Source organism: Nesoenas mayeri (assembly GCF_963082525.1).
Source record: "Nesoenas mayeri genome assembly, chromosome: 10".
NCBI classification, from domain to species: Eukaryota; Metazoa; Chordata; class Aves; order Columbiformes; family Columbidae; genus Nesoenas; species Nesoenas mayeri.
In genome coordinates, this window is record NC_137560.1 from 9,560,001 (window position 1) to 9,573,665 (window position 13,665).

General features: G+C 40.2%; 1 protein-coding gene across 5 annotated transcripts in view; it reads right to left on the bottom strand.

Annotated features, from left to right (window-relative positions):
• Positions 1-13,665, bottom strand: part of DCAF1 (DDB1 and CUL4 associated factor 1) — a 50,107-nt gene that overhangs the window by 1,473 nt on the left and 34,969 nt on the right. For 2 of the 5 annotated variants that reach the window (XM_080350758.1, XM_080350759.1), the window contains exon 23: positions 3,237-3,492. In XM_080350758.1, the coding sequence (XP_080206884.1) occupies positions 3,237-3,492 (256 nt within the window). Of the gene's footprint in view, positions 1-476; positions 533-3,236; positions 3,493-10,491; positions 10,536-11,930; positions 11,986-13,665 lie in introns of those variants that run through there. The other 3 variants (XM_080350760.1, XR_013922568.1, XR_013922567.1) reach the window with 3 other exon arrangements.

Consider the following 13,665-nt stretch of genomic DNA (forward strand, 5'->3'; position numbering starts at 1 on the left):
CACTCCTCACAGCTGTGACCTGAAAGCAAGCTTGACAGTTCTACCAACCTGATGTGGTGAAATATGGCCTCTGTATAATGTTCATAGGGCTAATTAATTATGCAGTTAAGTCAGACCCAGACTTTCTCAGTATTAGGTTCTTATCCGCCTGTCACTCCCCTCTGCACAGCTCAGTGGGAGACCTTCCCACTGAAGGGGAAGCAATCCACCTGCTCCCAGCTAGAACCTTCCTCTAGCAACCCAAAGGTTTCTGTAATTAATTTAACTACATTACACTTACTAAAGGTGACCTGAAAATTGTGCTTTTCCTGGTTTTAGTCGTTGTAGTACACAACAAAGACATGAAAGGATTTGCCAGAAGCAGTTACGCACACACACACACTTGGTTTTTATCTTAAAACGTAAGATCTCTCCTCCCTCAGTTGTGCAAGAGGGAAGTGGTAGCAGCTCTGGCAGCAAGAGGTCTCCTGCCTTACCTTAGAGGTGACGTTGGCTCTTTTTCTTATGTGAATTCATTGGATGCTGCAGTTAACTAGGTGTTAAAAATAGGGTTTTTTTAAAAAAAAAAAAAAAAAGACACCAAGACTTCCTCTGCGCCATCTCAGTTATACTGGATCTCTAAAATGCCTGTCAAGGTAAGCAAGACCTTCTGGAAGGTTCACCCCTTCTCAGATGTTTTCCTTAGGGAAAAAAAATCATAGGCAAGCAGCAGAGGATACAAACCCCTCCCCCAACCCTCCTCCCTGACCATCAGCCAGCTGCCCTTCCACTGTGCTCAGCAAGGGATGCTCTGGTCTCACCATCCATCAGACTGAGCCTAAGCTGGGTCACCAGTGCTCCCAGAACAGCTACAGCCACGTAAGGGGAGATGTGAAACAGCAGCCAGTGCTGCAGCAGCTACACTTAAGCAGTAAGAGGGAAGGAAGCAAAAGCAAAAAAGCCATCCAGAAACTCTAGAGAATAATAGAATCTGAAAAAGTTGGTGCGTTTTTGTAAAACACCAGAGGAAAGCTTTGAAAAGGGATCTCCCAACTCTCTATTCTCCAGTCCACCACACAACATTCCAGTTTTGAACTCCATGTTATAATTCAGCCTGACTGCACTTCTGCTTGGCAGAAACTTACAGACCAGCCTGGAAGTTGCCATTCTCAGTTACAGAAGACAAGAGGAAGCAAGAGTCAGCCATGCTGCTGGTGAGAATTCCATCTCTTTCTTCCAGCCTACATCATACGTGCATTTCCAAAAGGTCACCCCACTGGCCCAGGAGCAAGGTCTTGAAAGATCTGCACAATGCATAAACTACGTTGGATAACACAAACAGAACTACCTTACTCAAGGTGGTGACAAAGCAGAAGACAAATTTATATTTAAAAGGTTCTCCATGGATTATTCCTGTAAAGGAAATAAAATCTCTTCTAAAGCAAGAGGAACTAAAGCCACTCACTCCCCTGTTTCAACTGTTCTTTGAATTATTTTGTTTTGAAGCACCCCCACTGTATGTTCTGGAGGTTCATAACAAAGACAGTGAGGGTCTGCAGTAGGAAGCACTCTAAATACACCACCACGCCTGAGATATGTACTTTAAAACAGTGTCAGTGCCTGTACAACTTTTAATTCTGGAACACAGCGCAAGCAAATAAGAGGGCAATTTTAATTGTTCTTGCTGGGTGAGTAACAAAAGCAAGCCAGATGAGGCTGAAGTCACAGAGAAGCTGCAGAACCCCACTCATCAAACCCTGGGCAAGGACCACCCATATGTCAGCTTGGCAGAGCTGCAGCTCCACAGCAACACCAGATCCAAGTTTTGATCGAGTGGTTCAATCCATAAACAATACAGAGACATGGCCATTTCGTAACACCTAGTGCTCTGCAGAGCACAATGGAATGTCAAGTAGCACCTAGTTTTGTTACAGGAATAGTTATTGAAATGGCTGGAACTTCCCCTCCATCTTGCCCCTTGGACAATCCAAGTTACAGCACCCTGCATGCTCTCCTTCCCTCAGGAAACAGAAGTGGAGTTGTGTCAAGAAGGTCCTGCCAGCTACTGAGACAGGCAGAAATTATCCACGATACCAAAATGTTGAACTGCAATATACTATTAATGAATCCGAGCTATTTAAGTGTCCTACGTGGTCCTGCATTGTATACCTACTATCTTCAAGAGAACAGCAGACTGACCCCACAGAATACTGATGTGGCCACATCCTTAAAAACAACTGAGCTACATTCTAATGGAAAAGAGGGACATGAATGAGTCTGCCAGTCACAGCAGTGCCAAAACAGAGGCCAGCATGCTTAATCCTCCAGTGCATCGGCAGAGAAGATTGATTTCCACCTCAGCTCTCACATTAATCTCCTATAACTTCAGGACTTCAAACACCTTGCACACTGTAATTGCTTATCCTTACCAACCTTTTAACTTAAGGTAACTATGTTATCCCCATTTTACAGCTTGGAAATTAAAAAAGAACTAAGTGGCCTGACTATGCATATTCAAATTTGTGCTGCAGAAAAGGGAACAGAATCTGGTGTCATAAATCCCAAGCCGGATGCTATCCTACTCACTTTCTCCTCCTTATGAAGCCTTTTTCCAAATTGAATCACTACATAAGTTCTGAACTTTCTTTCTTATACACGTACACACACACTTTGTTAACCTTTCAAATCTCTGTGGCATGCCAGAAGAAGAGAACACTTTAAATTTTATCCCCAAAGTTACATTAGCTTTAGAATAGTCTGGAAAAGGAAGTGAAGTCAGAAATGCCACATTGGTTTTGCACTTTAAGCAATTGCAAAAGAGAAAGAAAAAGAGAAAAAATAGCATGAAAGACCAAAACCACTTTTCTGTCCTTACAGGTACAAATAAGGCAGGGAAGACAGGTGAGGTAACAGTTCAAGAACAAAGGGCAGGACAGACAAGCAATCAGACAAGGTTTCTTCACGTGGAATTTCTTGGCCTGCCTTTAAGTTCTCACGCACACACACCTGGGAGCACTTGAAGAAAGGAAATGCCTTCCTTTCCAGAACTCTCAGTTGTTCTCTCAGATAAAAGCTGGTTTTACCAATAATTACTTTGAAAGGCCACAGGTGAACACACATGATAATCTGTGCCTTTCATACCAGAGAGTGGAAAGCCAGCTAAGTCATTTCAGGGAAGACTTAGATGTGGCATATTTGTCAGGACATTAAACAGAGAACAAGGTCACCTGTGGTCACCAAGCTGGGCACACACTTACTGTCTCCAAGAATCAGCTCAACTTCCTCATCAGCATCAGAATCTTCATCTTCACCCTCATCTCCCTCTTCCAGGAGGTTGGCAAGCTCCTCATCATCGGAGGGAGAAAAGTCATTTTCTCCATCCTCACCAGCATTCTCATTGTTCTCATCCTCCTCCAGCTCAGCCTCCAGCAGCTGGTCTGTATCTAGCTCATCAAGGTCATCTGTATCATCATCATCTTCGTCATCATCTTCTTCTTCTTGCTCTTCTTCCTCCTATAAAGACAGCAAAAATAGTCCATTGCAGACATTAAAATAAATGTAAAATGGAATAAGAATTGAAGAAAACAAACCTCCTGTTTTCACTTCTCCCCATATCCAGAGATAACACATTATAAACAGTTTCCCATCACCCGTATAAACACCTTCTCACCACAACTACAGGTCATGGCACACATTAGATCATTTGCAGGACTGCAAAGTCTTATCTGCAAAATGCTGGTGCAACACAGGTACCATTGCCTCAAGCTCCTCTCCAGTACTGGCCACCACCACGAGTCACCACAATGCACTTCAGAGGGACATGCAATCAGATCTGTTAATCCACGGCTTTGTTGCTAGTCTTGTACAAACTGCTTTAGTTTCAACTGGACCAAAACCTCTACTTTGCATCAAACAGCATGCAGCATGGATGTTCAGTCTCTCAGTCACTCCCAATTTAGATGAGATGTAAAATGTAGGCAAAGATTATTAGCCTCAACCGATCCCCGAATCGCTCAATCTCAGATGATTGAACTGTTTAAAGCAGCTCAGAAGTCTTGTCTTTGGCATTTACCTCTGGATCAAGATCTTCCTCTATCAAACTGTAAGAATTTGCATTCAATAAAGGAACTGAATTTCTCATTGTAGATAAAATATAGAAATTCGTATCTAGCAGGTAAAATTGAGTGGGAAGAAGCTGTTACATTCCTATCGTTCTTCCAGACAAATGACCAGCCAAAAAGTGCCATCACAAGGCAAAGTCTGGGAGGTCTCCAGGACTCAAAGCCAAGGTTCTGTATACCTGCACGGCAGTCAGTCACACCCTTTTTCTCTAACAGAATGCTCTCATGTGGCAGGAAGGCAGCTCTCAAGTCATTCAGTTTAATTGCCTCTTTGTTTTGGGAGGGAACGCATTTTGCAAACTTATGAAGTGGTTAAGATATGTATTTAACAACTCACTTGAAGGGTTAGTTTGGTCCCTCTCACCATATACACACTGTGCTGTTTAAGTCTAAAACAGGGGTGTCAATCTCAGTCCTAAAATGACATTTGGCCCTTTGAAGGCAACCATGTGGCCCCTGATGAAAATGAGTTTGACACCTCTGGTCTAAAAGGACAGAGGAAAAAGATGTTACTGTCATCTTCCCAACCTACTTTTCTTCAGTCAGTGCTATTAGAAAAACCCATGTAAATCCAACATCTGCCATAGGCAAAAGAAATAAGGAATGCCAAAAAGCTTGGGCAAATGTTATTGTTTCTTCACTTGCAAAAGGCAGACTAGTTTCCTCTACTGGCCAGAAGTGCTATGTTATTTAAATGGAGGATACAGTATAAAAACACTGGTTTGCTACATACAGTTTTTCTTCTGAAAGAGGTTACATGAAATATAAAATTAAAACAACCTGTATTAAAGCCTATGCCCGTTTTAGGCAATTACAAACTTTACTTTCAGACAATGAGTCCTCAAATAAATGTACAGTTCTTTTTGCATTGTATACAGACTGGGAGAGGAAACATCTTACTTGCAGTTCACAGTTTTAAACTGCAGTACCATACTAAGAAAAATTTTCCATAAAATATATTAAATGGAGCATAAAGGCTTTTGCCTTAACTTTTACTTTTGTTCTATGCAGTATCTGCAGAGAGACCAGTGTCTTAAACTTTATTGCTCCATTCAGAACTGAAAAACTGATTAAAAGCTGAAAAGGCAGGAGAGTTTATTTTCCTTTTTTTCAGTCTCTAAGAAGCTCTGAAGCTGGAAAGGAGGTGACCAATTTATTTAAAAAGCTGTGAAAAATTAAGCCAAGTTTTTCAGTGTCTGAAGACAGAGGCACAACTGTAGACATTAGGAAAAAACTGTATTGTCTACAAGATTCATTTAGAGTCCAAGTAGCTGAAACCTAAAGGATTCTGAAATTAGTTAGGTACCCTCTTTGTTGCCACATCTGAGGAATTTCTGAAAGCATTTTTTCCTATATATCTACCCCACAGTTACTTAAAAGAAAATGCCCAAATAAATGAATTTGATTATGTTTCACATTTAATGTATTTATTGGAATTTGAAATACTGTTGTATCAACATTTTCATTTAAGCTTAAGGCAAGGCATATATAGCAATATCATCCTTTAAATATAGGATGAAATAAAATATAGCTGTATAAAGCTAAATATTTCTTCTGGCTGACAAGTGCTAAAGTACACAGAAAGGGTGTATATTTAGCTGCAAATTAACTTTGAGGGATTATACCACCCAGTGAGGAAAAAGTCCTTTGTGAAAATACAAATGGCAACAGAAGATGAGAGAACTGAAATCAATGATTCACATTTCAAGTTTAAACTACTTAATCTGAAGTAGGTGATTAAAATCAGGCCACACATTTAAAAAACACCTAAGGACAGTAAGATGAGGTCTAAATCAAACCTCTCTTTGGTAAACCAGAAAATAGTGTGAAAATCATACCACAAGAAGTCATGTGTGCATGTGACAGAGAGAGCTGAACGAGTGATCTGGAACGCAGGTCAAGAGTGAAAACCCTGCACCTTGTCATGTTTTAAAGAACGCAAACAGGAACTTGGAAAACATGGTGTGTCTGCTAAGTAACAGGCAAGTTAATTCTGCGTGAGCTTCTGAGCGATCTCCAAGCACAAACCTCTGCAGGCACACTGCAATACGCCAGCCTAGAAACACAAGGCTTGCGTGTATGTGGTGGCATCGCTGTTAGGAATGCACAAGGAGCTTCTGCATCCAAAACCAGTCTGTGGGAAATAGAGCCGAGAAAGACTCCACCTGGTCTCTCCTCACAAGCTCATGTGTAAGTGATACCCAGCCTGCTAATGGATATCAAGGCTGTATCCTCATCAGATGCCCCAACTGCCTCACGTGAGGGATCCCGAACAGATAAAACTGGCATGCCTTCCCCAGGCACTCATGGGAGCACAGTAGTGAGAGCACTGACAAAAATCCTTCTGCAATGTCACAAGGGAAGACAGGCAGAACATTTATTCCAAACCGTATCTGGTTTTGTGAAGGAAAAGATTGCCAAAATAAGTTCCTACTCATCAGTAGTTCCCAAGAGCTTTGGGCAATGACAGAGGTGCTGCTGGAAAAAAGGCCTCGCATGCACATCTGTGCAAAACAGGCCTGGATATGTGGTTGTCTTGCTCACTGGAGTGAGCAGATCCACAGAACCCATGAACTAGCACACTCCATGTGACTTAAACAATATAAGGAACTGGTTTAGCCATTGCTAACTCCTTTAGATGCCTAAAGATATTCTTCTATTTGGGTTGTTCTCTGTAAAAACTGCTTAGATCAGAACTAGAATTGTTCATGGAGTGCTCACATTACTCCTCTGCTGCCTTGGAGAACACTCTCCTCCCTCTCCAACAGAAGCCACCTCTCAGCTGCCAGTTTTCTTTACAGAAGGCACGAGGGCAGTATTGTAGAATCACAAGCTGACCGTCTCATAACCTTATCTCTGTAAAACGTTCTACCTGGCTGTCAGCACTATGACTCACTGCCTGACACCTGCTGTTACCACAACACAGTCCAATCAAACCCCCTCTTCCCATGTAACTCATGTAAGAGTACAAACAAACGCAACCTGAGGCTACGATGGAGGAAAAGTGAAAAAAAAATAATCAAATACTCCTTTTAAATAGAGTAGGTAACACTCAGAAGGACACGATAGAGACCAGCTTTTGAATAAAGATGTCACATTGCTACCCATTTTACTTACACAGTGATTCAGGTATATTAATTGCTTATTGATACCTAAATTTAGGGTTACCTTGAGGGAGCTTTATCTTGGCAGATGCCAAGAGTAGAACACTATAAAGCAGAATACCCACTGACCTCTAATGACACTCAAATTTGTAATTATATATTACATACATATGCATTAATGTTATTATATATTATAGTGAATACAAATACTAGGGGTTTTCTGTGTCATCTTCACAATACTGTACTAGTGCTACTTTTCTTAATCTCCAGCATACACAGATGACACCACATAACAGCTGCACTGCTGTATCAACATATGTGGATGGTCAACTCTTTCTGCTTTTCAAAAACACAGTATCACAATTATAATAAAATAATTTTAATCTGTGAAACACCTACCCTGTTTCATACCCAAAATGGCTTCCTGGACCCACTTCTCTGCATCAATACTTACGGTGCTGACTTCACCCCAGTTAAAGCAAAAAGACTGCAAAAATAAGGCAACGGACGAATACAAAGCTGGAAATTTAAAGTGAACAAGAGAATAAGACAAAATCCTGGTTATAATTACAAGGAGAGAGCAAAGAGGGAGGCTGCAGCTTCAGTGTGGAATAGCTACCCACAGACCTAAGCAGGATGTCCACACAAGGACAGGCCGCAGTTGAACTCAGGAATTGTTTGACTCTACTAAAGAGTTAATTTGACTCAACTAATAAAGAGTAGCTTAGGCTAAAAAAGGCCATTTATACAAAAGGTTTGTATCAGTTCAACTCAAAAAGCCTTAAGAATGTAAGCCAGTAATATAAAACAGCAAAAGTCAGCAAAAAACTAAACATCCCCTAAAGGAATGGCGTATGCAGGGGTGGCAGCACTGTAACAAAAACATGCTGGACATAATTCTTCATGTTGCCAGTATTTACAGCCCATTCAGAGCTTAGAAAATACCCTTTCCTCTTGCTCAAGTGTTATGTATTTTCTTCCATATTGTTCTTTGATACAAGTTTGCACACACTTCATAAGACTTTCATCATCATAATCGACTTCCTCCCTGTTTCCCTTTACCCATTTATTTTGCACATAAGAAATCCACAAAATTTGTCTTTTTGGTTAGTACGGATTATTGACATTTAACATATTCACCAGTGTTCGTCTCTCAAAAAAACCATTCAAAAGCTCAGGAATCGCCCTGTCTTTCATTTATTCAAACTCTGATGAAAAATATATGTTAACTAGGTAGAACTTTGATTTTTATTTTATTTTTATTTTAACATATTTTTGCACTGTATTTTAACATTAAATCAGCATATGTACAAAAGTGCTTTCAGGAAGTATGGCTTACAACACTGCAGGTCTGCAGTATATAAAAATACACCAGCTTGCTTTATAAGGAGTCTTAAGACTTTTGATAGAGTTTTCTTACATTTCTTGAATCCAAAAAATTTTTATGGCCAGATGAACAGAATTTGAGACTTCTCAACTGCAGGTTACATAACCTCTCAAAGTTACACTGGGCTGGCTGTTATATGATCCCATGGGTCTTTTTCAATTGCTGATATTAGGTTTGGAAACCGTAACTCAGTTTTGAGATTTACAGGTCACTGATTTTTTGCTTATTTGACATGGTTTCAGCTGTTACAAAAAGCTTCATCTAACAACTTATTAACTGTTTCTTCCTCTACCAAGAGTTGGTTCACAGTCCAAATCAAGTATTTACATCAACAGTTCTCTGCTGCTCGATGAACTGTTCAGCTCCTTCATTCTCCTGGCTGCTCACAAAATCACAGAATGTCAGGGATTGGAAGGGACCTCGAAAGATCATCTAGTCCAATCCCCCTGCCGGAGCAGGAACACTTAGATGCTCCCGCCCAGCCCCACGCTCACCTCCCATCATTGCCTCCAAGCAAACACCTCTCACCTGCAGGTGTTTTCCAGCAACAGTCTTTTCTTCTGGAAACACAATCGCTATTGCACCTCTCAGTCTGAATCACGCTATAGGATACTACTCTATTATTACTCTAACTATTCTCACTTCCATCTATAAGGCTGCCTCCTCCCTACCTGCAAAACAGTTAACCAAACGTCAGTGAAGCTTTCCCCATTTTTAAAAATCTTTCAGCTCATATTTAATTCACTTCTGACTATCTGTAGCTAAGCCTAACCTGCTGGTAAGCATCCGCTTCTCAAAACGGTTTATTTTCTCTAGTGTTTGGGGGTTTTTCTTGGTAAATAAATTCAGGTTTCCTACAGTCTCATTGTTTTGGGCAACTTATTTGCTTTTCCAAGAAACCACCTACAAGTTTACTTCTCCCTCTCTTTCACCTCCTCCCCCAAGTTTCTCCTAAAGAAAACCAAACACACTTTTAATAATCTGCTCTCTTCCAAATTACCAGTATTATTTTAATTACTATCTATTTCAAGCATGAGAAGGGGCTTTGCTTTCATAAAAAAGAACATTCAATCATTGTTCAAATACACATTCACTGAAGAATGTTTCACTCCAGAGGAACAAATCTCTCCTTGTTTTAGTGATTTATCTTTCTCCACAGACAATCCCCTTGTCGTATCTTCTGACAATTGTTCTCTTTGCTTCCAAAGCATCTGTGTAGCATATTGGAACTTTCTAATCCTTTGCTACGCAATTCTCAGGAGTGACAATGTCTGGTTTTCAGTCACTTAAAAAGTTTCTATCCAACTCCTCCACCACCCAATTCTTCACACTCCCTAAACACTTGGCAGTGGAAAAAGCTTAAATATAGCCAACAGCCCTTCTAGGGGGTCAAGCATGTAAGGAATTTCACATCCCAGGTTACCTAGACCCCATCTTTCCCCTCAGCTAACAAGACCAAACTCATTTCCTATTATCATACCATTAAATTCATTCTAAGTATTCACCTCCTTCACACTACAGGGCTGCACCTACTTTTACATTCTTGGCTACTTCAGTGTTAGAAGTTCTACTTCTTCACAGGTATTAATGAGGTCACAGAGCTAGAAACTCAGAAGCCTGGGAATGCGCAGAAGTTACTATATGTAACAAGCAAGGAATCTTACCATAGGCTTCTACGCAGATGTAGGTATGTGCAGATTTAATACAGGAAACAGCACACAGCACACAGTATGTCACAGAGGCAAAACATGGAGTGAAGAAATAAAAAAGCAGTTATTCTCTTAGTCTATGTAAGTAGGTCTAACTTGTCTAACAATGACTACTTACCTGTGATGAATGAGAAAAGCATCCATGACACGGATAAACAAAACCTTTAAAGTAACCAGGCCTCTGTTGGATTGGCGTGTTCAATTGGGACTCTTTTGATCAATACTCCGGTTTTGCCTATGAAATGTTTTCATTGTAACATGACTGCATGCACCTGATGATAATCAGTTTAACTCTAGAGTCACTGTCATCTCTTTGAGGCATGTGCAAGTCATAATTTCACAGTTAAATATATTCCTTACTGCTAGTGATAAATATGTTCTATTGTGACTATAACATTCTCTGTGCTGTAGGGCTCAGAAATTATATAAGGAGTCCAAGACTAGGTGCCATTTCTGAATCTGCTTCGCTTCCTTCCTCTCACTGATCTCACAATTCCCACTCACAAAAATAAGCCTATTGCTTTAATTTCACAGCAAAACCCAATCATGTGTAAAGGAATTTCAAAATTTGGCAGGTAAATGGACAAGAATCTGCCCATTTATTTTCTCAAGCTTCTGACCGACATTTCTCATCACAGCTAAGGCAGCTTTTATTTTCTTGAATCCCAATTACTCTGGGAATTCTAGAAAGATATGTTAGGTGAGAGGAAGTCAACCTTTGATTTCTGCCACTGAGCAGGAAGAATATGCTTTTATCTCTGCTGAAGCTGGTTTTCTCTACAATACTAGATCTAGTCTTCTGAAAACTCAAACTACTTTTCCAAGAATCTCCTCTGTTGTCACTAGCTGTGAAACGAGATTCTGAAATAGCAGAAGAGGCTGCGGCCGTCATAGGAGTTTGCTGCTAGCTAAAAATGTAGTAAGAAATACAGGTACTGGGAAAACTTTTTTTTTTACGTGTCTGTTTTGGAGATGCCTGTTCAAAGGATGTCTTATGTAAACAGGTCTTTGATGGAAACCACTCTTTACTTAACCTCCCTCAGTGAAACTAAGTCCAGAGATTCCTATTAAGGTGTGCAGCAAACATATGTATGTTATTATCAGTTGAGACATTTGTCTGAAAATGCTTGTTCCCAGCTATTATCCTATACATCATTTCATCTCAAGCAAGATTTCAAAATAAACCGTATCTTCAAATGTTACAGCAACAGCTCCTGAAAAACTAAGGGCCCCTGATGACATAAGTCATTCTAGGTAGCTTGTAATGACAAAGCACCACCATGGTCTGATGGTTCTCAAATACATGTCCCAATACGGACTATGGTTTGTGAGTTTTTTCCCCCAGCAAACAAGTATAAGCATGAAAACAAACCTGTATCAAAACAACAGCAATAAAAGTGCAGTGGAATTGCTGTTGCACGCAGATAGGGAGAGAATCCTAAAATAAAAGTAGAAACTGAGATCACAAAGATCCCACAGAAAGCTGAGGAAAAACATTCTCCATCCTGGCTAAACCACATGTTAGAATAGTGGTTGTCTTTTGAGTCTTTATTGCCTTATCTCCAAAGCTTTCATTTCACATCACCTAGAATTTTCTAAACCAATGCAAAAAGACAAATTACACACCTACCATCACCATTTGGATAGCCCAGAAGCACTGCAGGATAATTAACAGTTCTTCAGTTCTGGCAAAAGAAGTAGAACACACTTTATAGGACAGGGACAGCTAGGTGTGGCAAACTGCTGCTGAAGCCATAAATCTCTCTGAACAGGAGAACAACGGAGAATACTACTTGAGCCTCACAACGCAACGTCATCCACATCAAGTACCACAGAGAGAAACATAGGCCTTAAAGAACTAATACAGAAAGAAAAACCAAAATAAAGAGGTAAAAATGTACAGACTGAAGATCCTGTAACGCACTCAGAAGATCAAGTCATCCAGACTTAAGTTTCACAGTTTCCAGTCTACCCTGTGGTCAGCCAATTCCCTTGGTTAGAGCTTTTCTGATCACTTAATATTTCTGAAGTCTCCTTTTCTAGCCTGTAGTGACTGCCATGTGCCATTTCTAGACCAGATCAACACATTCACTTTCCTTTGCATCGTTTCATCTGAAATTCCTTGTCTGCCTCATTACAGAAGACAGTAGATTACCAAGTGAATCAGGGACTACTAATCAGCCAAAAAAAGGGAAATAAGTAAGAACTAAGCAAGGTAACAACCAAAGATGGTCCAGTATCTGTAGCAGTAGCTCAGATACCCATCTTATTTTTGCCAAGCCTAACTGAAAGAGTATCAAAGCAATGGCAAACACAGGAGGAAGAGGACGATCTTGATGCAAACTGAAGAATAGGGAGCTCTGCCTATTTCCCCATAGGCTGAACATAGTCTTGCAAATACCTGTGAGACTGTTGGTCACTGAAGGACCTGTTTAGACACTTACCTGACAGTGAAATAATACACAAAACTCATTAAACCTGAAGGCAGAAAGACTAATATTTTTGGAGTAAAACTTACAACCAAATGAGCTCACAAACCAGTTCTTGCTGAGCGTGTTTCATCTTCACTTCCCTCAGTTACTGTAGTAAGTATAGACTACAGAATATCGGTATCCATTTAGCATTTGTTCTGTTTAACGAGGCTGGACACCCCTGGATCAGTGGCCGTAATTCGGAAAAGGCAGCTTGCCAGAGATCTCATACAAAAGGCTGGTGCAACAGCCAAGGAAGAGCCCTGCTACCATGCCACTATTCTCAAGTATTTCAAACAAAACAGACATTTACTGCAGCAGGACCATGCACAAGCCAGCTACATGAGCCTGATCATTTCATTGGAGGGTAATTTATGTAACAGATCAGTTGATTTTATAGGGTTTTGTTTGAGAAAGGGAGGGTAATATAGTTGTTTTGTTTCTTTTGTTTCTTTGCTTAAATGAGAGAAGGAATTGAAAGATATTTGTAGGGCAAATAACTCAGCCAGGTTCATTTCACAGACTCTTAGCCCTTGGCTTTTCAAAAATCTGTCACTGAATGATCAACTGACACTTGTCAAAACTGGCATTATGAGTCATCAAAATTTAAAGTAAGAAACATCAGGCAGCTATTTTTCAACACAGTTCTTAACTTGTCTCAAGCATAATTTTTAAAGTGATTTTATTCTGTGTCACATGATTTCCAAGCAAGGTTTGCCCAAAAAACATGCTTCTATTTGAGTACTTATTACTTTCCATATAGGCAAAAAACTGTACTCATGGACCCACATAGATCATATACAAAAATATATACATATATGCATAAAATCAAGGTGTGAAGACAAAGGGGTCAAACAGATTAATATCTGCTCTAAAAACCTCGACCGAAGAGAT